Genomic DNA, 10,032 nt, shown 5'->3' with positions numbered 1-10,032 from the left:
GTAATCAACTGAGTGTGTGAGACTCTTGCCTGAGCTGGTATGTTTGGCTGTGGCAAACAGTTGTGTTTGTGTGTGTGTGTATGTGTGTCCACCCGTGTGGGAGCGAGTGTGTGAGCGCAGGCGTTGTGTGACTTTGGTGTTTACACGCCCTGAGTAGAATCAAAACAATTTCAAACATGATTTAGTTTCAACCCCCAGTTATCCAGTAAACAACCAGAACTACATTAAGCCCAGATCAAACCGTTCCCAAGACCTCAATTGGATCAAGGCTTTAGGATTTCTCAGATGTAATGGTGGACCCATTTTCCAAACCAATGTTAAGATCCTAAAAATTTTGAATTAAGTCAATCCCCCCACTGCAAATTTTTTTTTTTTGGAATAATGGTTTGTTACGCTTAACATTAAATTGAATAAATTTGTGAACAATTCTTTTTGTGTTGAAATCCTACATGCAACTGTCATTAGTATTTGAAAGACATGGGATCTGTTGTAAGTGAACTTGAGAACTACTTTTTTCTTTGAAATTGAAATGCAAATGTCATTAAATTGGAATTCTCAATGACATAAGAACTGTTGTATGTCTATGTATAACAGTATAAGAAAAAACATGGGGGGGTGGGGGGGATTCAGTTCTTTTCCAACTTTTTTTTTCTCATTTTCGGTGTAGTTTTTAAGTGGAAATGGTTACGTTTCGGTGGCAGTTTTTGTTTGTTTTGTTTACGTTTCTATTATTTTCTGTTCCTTTCTCAAATCTGAAACTTAAGCCCGAATGTTAATGAGAATTGTTAAGCCTGAATGTTAAATGAGAGAGGTAGAACCTTCTTCACACGGCCAGTTTTACCAGCTCAGTATTATCTTATCTTTTATTTATCTTCTCCATAGAGAATAATATGGCTTCTGTCAGAGGCCCCGTTCCGAGCACCACTGTTTGGGATGGATAAATCTTGTCAGAGCAAAATTACCCAAACCTTTTAAATACTTTAAATTCCGAAGCCCCAGATGCCATTTTGAATTTTTGCATTTTGATTGGTATAAAAAGCAGTTTTGTATTCGTTTTCCCCCTTAATGGTCATGTCAACATCACCTTTATGCAGCCTCTGTTAATTCCTATGTTACTTGTCTACCTCTCTCATTGAAATGAACTGTGTTCTTAACAAAACATGCAGAGGGTTATCTGGCTAAATAAATAAAAACAATTGACTACAACTCTTGCTTGTGCCTTCTTGTCTTATTAAATGTATGGGGTCAGCAAAGCCTCCATTGGATATGTGGACTGCACCTTTGACAACCTCTCTGTGTTTTAACTACAAATGTCTGTTAAGATTTTGGTTGTTCAGCTGGTTACTTGCTGCATATGATTAATATTTGCTAGAATTGGGCTAAATTATATAAGACGTGGGCTGTTGCCACTGCTTCAATCATATGGGAGGTCCTGTGACCTTCAGGAAGAGTGTCCCCCCTCTGGCAAACCCAAACCAAAAATCCTTCGACGCTTCAACCAAGCTGTCTTGGTGACGTTTTTTGTCACCCAATCAGCAGACGCAAGACTATTTTGACCCGCCTCCTTGAAATTCTTTCGCAAACTCCGTTCATTTTTCACCTCCAGCATGTGAGAGCTATGGTCAAGACACGCCTTCATCTCTGAAATCATGCGCCCATGCTTGCACACAACAGAGATTGACAGGCGAAGACGCGATACATTGTTCATCTGTCTCTTTCCCATCCAATCCAAAGGCCACATTTCCCAAGAAGGCGGTTCCTCTGTTGAAAACTCATGCTGGCTGTAGGATTTCTTCGTTGGTGCTGCCGGGTGTTGTATCGTCCTTCTGTCCTGAGTCACAACGTGAGTATCAATTTTATATCACGAGGTTAGTATGAACATGGCTGTTAAATTAAAAAAACAGCCATGGTCATAAGTCAAAGTTCTGATGATATCTGAGATGGAGGTGCCTGCTTCATATCCTTCCTCTTACGATTGATGTTATTTATAAGCTAAGATAGCTAGCTGGTTAGCTAGCTAATTCATTGGTCATGGTTTGCTAACGTTACCTACTCTCGGATAGGTGATACCTAGCAGGAAGCTAGCTGGCTACATTTGGCATGCCTCGTTTATGTATAAATGACTTTAATGGCCATCGTTTCTAGTCACGTTTGTTTGGTTAGGTAGCTGCCATTAAGAGCACCATGACTAACCTTTATGGCAGTGAAGGTTGGCCTTTTCACCGTCCACAGCCACACCGATTTACAGTGTCCAGCTTCATAGCTAATCATTATCCTGAATGAAAAGACTGTCTGAGCTATGCTCATGAACATTTCTAAGTTTCCTTGCGAGTTTTAAATGTTCTCCCTCTGACTATCCCTCTTTATTGATTCATTCAATGCATTCCTTCGTTCATTATCCTGTCCAGTGCCCTTCTAGTTCACTGCGCTCTCACGGTCATTTATTCATTCATTCTTTGTTTCCTCCTCTATCTCTCAGCATGGGCAGTGTTTTGGCTGCCAGTTCCCCAAGCCCTCCAGTCGGTGGCACCCCTGGCGGGGCAGGTCTTGTGTCTGTGCCCGCGGGCTTCACCATGCCCCCTGTGTCACCGGTTTCGCCCACTGGGGCGCCCACAGACCAGGCCGCCGACGGTGAACCACCGCTGCCCAATCCTGGAGCCTTTGAGGAATGCCACCGCAAGTGCAAAGGTGAGAACAAGGCAACAATTGGTCCTCTTGAGCATCCATTTTAAACAGTATGGTGACCAGGCAATAGCTAGTGTCACATGTTTTTCGCCCAGTCAAATTTGCAGACCTGTGCTATTTGTTTCCACCAACTTGTGCTATCATGCCTCTTTGTAATTATGTTTTTTCAGTTCAAATCTCCTGGTAGTCTTATTCTTTAGTTGCTGTCCAGTGAAAGTGAGCAAATCCTCTGCTTGTACACCTTATACGAGTACAGTCTTGTGTGAAAGGATCTGATGTGATATCTCATTCATTATTTGGGAGCATGTGATAGTCCAGTGTCACTGGCACCAGTGCTAATGATTTTCTAGTGGGCTTGTGGAATCGCTGTGCTCTGTGATGAGAATATAGTATATATTCCATTCTATAGAATATAGACCATTGGATCTGGTTATGTTTCAAAAAGAAAACATTGCAGGCAATTGTAAAATTTGGCAGTTTAGTTACTAGTGACAGTTTAGCTCACAAGCCTATTTTGTCAGACATTCCATACATTTTCTGTAAAAACCTTATTCTGAACATTTGGTTGCTTTTTTTTTTAAAGACTGGAGTCTGTTTAAAGACTGGACTGTGTGCCATAATGATGTGTTTGTGGTATGAGGTGTATGAAGATAAATGTTTTGTTTTTTCTCTTGTAGAGGTCTTCCCCATGCAGATGGAGGGAGTTAGGCTCACGGTTAACAAGGGACTCAGCAATTATTTTCAGGTCAGTCAAGGTCATTCATTGCATCTCAATGCTAATTCTGCTTTTGTCTGTTTTTCACTCCTCTTTTGTCTCGACACTTATTCTTAGCTCCATTTACATCATGAATGTTTTAACATGGCTCAAGGAAAAATGTTGGCTGACAGCTACCATAGCACTGATTTATTTGGTTTCTTTAAGAGGACTGACTAGGACACAATGAAATAGATGGTGATGTTAATCAGGTTTGCCTGTCTGTCTGTCTGTTTGTCTGTCTCCCTCTGTCTCTGTGTCTCTCCCCTTCTGTCTCGGGTCATCAGGTGAACCACACGGTCATGCTGAGCACCATGGGAGATTCCAGTTACCGGTTCGGTGCCACTTACGTAGGCACCAAGCAGATGGGACCTGCCGAGGTATCACGCTTCTTTTAGCTTCATGTGGTCATTTATAAGCGCAGCTGAGGTTAAAGGCTATCTGACTCATAAATTCATTATTGGCTGGTTATGGTGATGATTGACATGCTGTGGCAGTACAGCCTTGATTGATCAACCTTTGTGCTCTCTGATCAATACAAATGCATTATGGAGTTTGTCCAACTCGTGGAATGTCTCTCGGCCAATCAGAAACAAATAAATAGTTCCATAGAACCCAACTGTTGGATAATATTACTTATTATTCATTTGGCTGATGCTTTTATCCAAAGCAGCTTACATATGTCAATTACATTACATTACATTACATTTAGCAGACACTTCTTGACCAAAGTGACTTACATATGTCAGCTATATTACAAGGGATCACATTGTCCCCGGAGCAACTTGAGGTTAAGTGCCTTGCTCAAGGGCACAACGGTGGAAGCCGGGAATTGAACCGACAACTTTCTGGCTACTGCACACTAGCCCAGCTCCTTAACCACTGCCACTACCACTACACTACACTACCAATTACTACAAGGACTGGTCTCCCCAGAGCAACTCTGGGCTAAGTACCTTGCTCAAGAGTACAACGGTGCCACCTGGGAATTGAATCAACTTTTTTGGCTACTGCATGCTAGCCCAGCTCCTTAGTTCTTTGTACAGTGCAGTATATCATAAGTATGGTTGTGAAGAGTGTAATCAGTGAATTTTTCTGTCTGTCCTTAGTCCTTTCCAGTAATGGTGGGTGACATGGACAACAGTGGAAGTCTAAATGCACAGGTCATCCATCAGGTCACAGACGGAATACGCTCTAAATTGGCCTTCCAGGTACAGTATGGACGAGTGTGCGTGCGTGTGTGTGTGTGTGTGTGTGTGTGTGTGTGTGTGTGTGTGTGTGTGTGTGTACGCGCGCGTGTGTCCGTGTGTGCGTGTGTCCGTGTGTGTGTGTGTGTGTGTGTGTGTGTGTGTGTGTTTGTCTGTGTTTGTCTGTTTGTCTGTGTGTGTAAATGTGTGTTGGAACAGTACCACAACACAGATTTATACCTAAAGCCAGTTGCTGGTTTTGCTTTCATCTAACTTGTCTTGTTTGATGATGTCCAATCAGACACAGCAGCAGAAGTTTGTGAACTGGCAGGGAGACGCAGAGTTCCGTGGCAAGGACTTCACAGCTGCTGTGACGTTTGGGAACCCAGATGTGCTGGTGGGATCTGGTAAGGTCTTACAATATAACAGAAAAAGAAAAAAAACATCTCCATTCATATATGAAGAATGAATGTGTTGTCGGCAGTGATGTTTATGGTTCTACTGGCTGTTTTGTCACAAGTACATGTTTTGCCATGTAGATTTCAGACTGCTGATTTGGTTTTCTTTCTTTCTCTCTCACTCACTCCCCCTCCTCCTGTCTCAGGTATTATTGTGACACACTACCTGCAGTCCATCACTCCATCCCTGGCTCTGGGGGGAGAGCTGGTGTACCACCGGCGTCCTGGGGAGGAGGGCACGGTCATGTCGCTCGCTGGACGATACACAGGTGGGTTTGGGTGCATGTTTATGTTTATGCTTCTTTAAAAGGGACAATGCACATTTATTAACATGCTCACTCAAGTCAGTCATGAAAAAAGTGCCATGTTTAAACAGTCAGGATAGTTTTCATCGGCACTCCCTGGCAGGTTGATGTAAAAAAAGAAAAAAGAAACCTGCAAATGGACCCTTTCAACAAGAAAAACAAAAACAATGCTTGAACGTTCTATCTTGTTGCCAATCTACTTTTAAAACGGAAGCCTTGTGGGAACAACTATGATGCTGATAATGGAACTCTCTTGAAACGGTCAAAAGCGCACAGATACTTATTATGTGGACATTGTGCTACAGCACAGAAACGTACCCACAGGATAAGTATACGTTTACCTCTGTCTATATGCCCCTATTATTGAGAACTCTGCAATCATGCAACTGATTAAATTCACTCACCAAACCCTCCGATATGCATGAAGGTCTTGACTCTAGTCTAAACGACCTTGATTGGTTGACCTTATGCTTTTTACTCCACTCCCAGGCGACAACTTTATTGCCACTTTGACACTGGGGGGCGCTGGAGCGCATGCTTCCTACTATCATAAGGCTAATGACCAGGTGAGCGCTCAATCGGTCAGTGGTGTGTGTTTGTGTGTGTGTGTGTGTGTGTGTGTGTCCCAGAGGAAGGAGCAAATTAGGAAATCCTACCAGCTTGTTTGTTTGAACCTTTGTTACCTTTTTGGATGTTCCTGCGTTGTTCAAATGCTACATGCTGTGTTGCTGTCTAAAAAGCACAGACTCATGAACTTCTCATTGCCGATGACCTTTGTATAAATAACGGTAGTGAAAGTTAACATGAGGTTTACCATGCTGCTTTTTTCCTCTCTGTTCTAGCTCCAACTAGGCGTAGAGTTTGAGGCCAGCACCCGAATGCAAGACACCAGTGTGACTTTCGGCTATCAGCTGGACATGTCGAAAGCAAACCTGCTCTTCAAGGGTAAGCCTGAGGCCTCCCTGTTGTAGAGCTGAGCTCTTTGTTTGGCTATGATATTTGTCAGACGCTTTTGCCAGTTTTGCTTGCAGTATATGAACACTACATTACAGCGACTTACAGTATATGAACACTACATTACAGTGACTGACAGTATATGAACACTACATTACAGCGACTTACAGTATATGAACAATACATTAGTTAAAAAAAAGTCTATGTTAAAGCTGCAGTTGGCAAGGCTGACAGATTGAGGGGAAATGTTTAATGTTTACAACTCTCATTCCCCTCCCCCACTTCCACCGAGCACCCTCTCATCGAGTTTGTGCTCGTCAGTGCACAACAGACTGTGATTAACAGTCAGACCTCACACTGCTCTGATTGAACCAGAAGAACCGGGTGCTGTGAATTTTTGCAAAACAAATAACAGGCTCTAGGTGGAGGTAGAAGTGCGGGTTTTTTCTAAAACCGGCTGATTTATGTTGTTCTGTCGGAGCATAGTGTCGGTTTCAGTGAATATGATCAAAAAAATCTTGCCAACTGCAGCTTTAACCCTTAAAGGTGTAGGTTTTTGAACGTTCTAAGTTCCGCAACAATTGAAGGTTCTAAAATTCTATGTTGAATTCAATGAACCCAGATATTCTTTAGAACGTTCATTTCTCAACATTCCTGTCACACCAGTGTGACGGTACTCCTTTAAGGGTTAAGTATTGTAGTAATTATAACAATATCATATCAATATCTTGAATTTCCCCTTGAGGATCAATAAAGTATCAATCCATCGATCATCTAATAAATGTTCTCCTTGTCTCTGTGCGCAGGCTCGGTGGACAGTAATTGGGTCGTAGGGGCGACGCTGGAGAAGAAGCTGCTGCCACTGCCACTGTCTCTGGCTCTCGGCGCCTTCCTCAACCACCGCAAGAACAAGTTCCAGTGCGGCTTCGGCATCACCATCGGCTAGAGCCGAACGCCCTTCCCACCTCAAGGACTCTCGGGCACACAGATGCCCATCTGACTGACTGACTGACAAACAAACAAACAAACAAAAGCAACAGGAAAAACAGAAAAAAGTAGACGGGACTGACTCCACCACAGCAACGTTTAGACTGGTAGCAAACCTCTCTCTATCTCTATCTATCTATCCCTGACAATGCTCATTGTCCCTCCCCCATGATCATCTCCAAACTACTGTGCAGCGCTCTGTTATTGCCACATCTTTTTTCCCCCTCTCCACCTCTTCAAGGAACCCGGAAGACGTGACGGAGCCTCCATCTCTTGTTCTCGTTCTCTTCCCAGGCACATGTTGCCTGCACTTTGTGTCAAGCACCTGACTTTTGTCTCCAGTTGTCCCCCTTGTCTTGTGTAGATGAGCACAGCTGTGATCAGAGGGTCAAGTTGAGCAGAAACAGGGATTGGGTCAGTCAGTTTTGAGGCTAGAGATTTCACAGGGTGGAGCTCGTTACGTAGGCAACACCTGGAAGTCTCGGAGAGATACCCTTACGTACGAATACACACTGGATGCTATCCGGTTACATCATTTTTAATATAACCATTGTTATGTTATGTTGTCTAGTTCATCCATTTTTTTTTTTTTTGTTTCCTGTTTTTTTTTTGTTGTATTGTTGAATCTGTAATGAGCATCAGGGCTTGGTAGAGTTCTACTGGTAGTTTGTTGGGTCAGGCTGTGATAATGTACGTTTTTTTTTTTTTTTCCCAACTTATTATTTTACCTTTTTTTTTTTTTTTTTTTTTTCATCATGGCAAATATATATGACATTATACATAAATATGTATAAATATAAATATATATTACCTGTACATATCTGCTGGGGAACAAAGATAAATGCAGTTTCTTATCAAGTTTTTGGAGTTGGTGTGTGTGTGTGTGTGTGTGTGTGTGTGCGTGTGTGCGTGCGCGTGCGCGTGTGCGTGTGCACTTGTACATCCTTTTCTTGGATGATGTTGAACAGCAATGCAGCTTCCTTCTCCTGCCAATTCCTTGGCCAAGTGCCCAGCAGCACTAAATAAACCATGCTTGCCACATTTCCTGTGGAAACCAAACCAGCCATAAACTATATGGTTTTCATGGCAATGGCCTTTTATACAGATGAGGAACGTTTGTTGTTACATTAGTTTGCTGAGGAACACAACATGACTCACCTCAGGCAGAGGCCATTTAATGAGGAATGATTCCAAAGACTGAAAGAAGCCCCTTGGCAACGGTCACAGGGGTGGACATACTATGACAATGTGTACATCCACCAGCCACTGGTAGAGTTTTGGTCAAATTCACCAGTATTAAATTATTACTCTGTATCTGATCTTCCAGCCACTTTCATATTTTACCAGCATGTGGCTGGTGCTAATTTTCATTCCTTAGCACAGAGTCCGACATTCAATCAAGATGAGATCAAGCCATTTGTACTAGTTTGGTCTACCTAACAAATATAGCATGGCAGAACTAGACAAAATCAAAGCAGCAAGATTATTCTTTTAATGCAATGTTCCAATTGCTCCAATTACTTGCAATTGTTCCAATTACTCATGCTTCTCAGAGTACGGCTGAACTCCTAAACAGCAGAGCAGCAAGATTTTTCTCTCGAAGCATGCTCCAGTTGCTCCAATGATTTCCAAATGTTCCAATTACTATTCGTGCGTGCATCCCAGAGAACTCCTAGACAAAATCGAAGCAATCAAAAACATCAATCATCTTTGGAAGCAGGCCCCCCCCAGAGAGACGCGAACCCTCTGATGAAGGACTCGGTGCTCTTGTGGATGTTCAGGGCCGTCTGGGCCAGCTGGCCGTGGAAGGTGTGTACCACGGGGATGGTGTTGAGCTGGATCTCCAGCAGGTTCTGGTCGATCTTGCGGCGCACCTCCAGCGTGTAGGCCTCGGCGTGGCTCTCGATGGCCACCACGCGGCGGCTCATCTCGTCCTCCAGCTGGCTTGCCAGACGCTCGGTCTGCTCGGAGATCTGCTCCCACATGCTCTCGCTTGTGTCGCGGGCCTCGCTCAGCAGGGACATCCCGAAGCGCACGGCTGTGTCCACACTCTCCGTAAGCTCATTCCTTAGTGGAGATAAGAATGCAGGTGACGGCTAAAGGTACAGACAACAGACCTGGCCTTGCTGAAGGTTATTACTAAAGCAAAAAACTAAATAAAACAAACAATTGTACCATTGTTACAATTGTAAGGAGTGTCAAAACTGAGGTGATGAAAACCTCATGTGTTACTGCATAGCTAGAAAGAATGAATTATGAATTAGTGATATCGTGCGATTGAGTAGTAATAGTATAGTAAAGTTATGTAGTAATAGTAAAGATGCCTTTCATTGCTTTATAGCAAGATAGCCAGGGATGTAGTGGACGTGGCAGTTGTAGTGTGTGTATGGGGGTTGGTATGTGTGTGTGTGTGGGGGGGTTGGTATGTATGTATGTGTGTGGTGTGTGTGTGTGTGTGTGGGGGGGGGTGGTATGTATGTATGTGTGTGATGTGTGTGTGTGTGTGTGGGGGGGGGTGGTATGTATGTATGTGTGTGGTGTGTGTGTGGGGGGGGTGGTATGTGTGTGTGTGTGTGTGTGTGTGGGGGGTATGTATGTATGTGTGTGGTGGGGGCGGGGGGTTGTGGAGTTGATGGGTAGGTCTCACCTGACCTCACTGCCCATGGCGTGTTGGAAGGCTCGTTGCACCTCCACCCCAATCT

At 43.5% G+C, this 10,032-nt stretch overlaps 1 protein-coding gene across 1 annotated transcript; it reads left to right on the top strand.

Annotated features, from left to right (window-relative positions):
- The first annotated feature begins 1,423 nt into the window (after positions 1-1,423).
- tomm40l (translocase of outer mitochondrial membrane 40 homolog, like) lies at positions 1,424-8,188 on the top strand. The gene is made up of 10 exons (XM_048230217.1): positions 1,424-1,843; positions 2,480-2,688; positions 3,363-3,430; positions 3,727-3,819; positions 4,549-4,650; positions 4,928-5,033; positions 5,231-5,353; positions 5,879-5,955; positions 6,232-6,334; positions 7,150-8,188. Exons 2-10 carry the CDS (start codon positions 2,481-2,483, stop codon positions 7,287-7,289), a joined length of 1,020 nt encoding a protein of 339 aa, XP_048086174.1. The 5' UTR covers positions 1,424-1,843; position 2,480; the 3' UTR covers positions 7,290-8,188.
- Positions 8,189-10,032: the final 1,844 nt, after the last annotated feature.

This window comes from Alosa alosa, chromosome 20 (genome assembly GCF_017589495.1).
Source record: "Alosa alosa isolate M-15738 ecotype Scorff River chromosome 20, AALO_Geno_1.1, whole genome shotgun sequence".
Taxonomy (NCBI): Eukaryota; Metazoa; Chordata; class Actinopteri; order Clupeiformes; family Clupeidae; genus Alosa; species Alosa alosa.
Note: the sequence above shows the minus strand (reverse complement) of the source record. Positions and strands in the feature narration are given on the sequence as shown.

Bases quoted from the DNA above. Each gene is read 5' to 3' on its own strand.
- tomm40l (XM_048230217.1), top strand. From the start codon at position 2,481: ATGGGCAGTGTTTTGGCTGCCAGTTCCCCAAGCCCTCCAGTCGGTGGC. The intron at 3,431-3,726 runs GTCAGTCAAGGT...TCGGGTCATCAG, and splicing joins GACTCAGCAATTATTTTCAG to GTGAACCACACGGTCATGCT. The intron at 6,335-7,149 runs GTAAGCCTGAGG...CTCTGTGCGCAG, and splicing joins AGCAAACCTGCTCTTCAAGG to GCTCGGTGGACAGTAATTGG.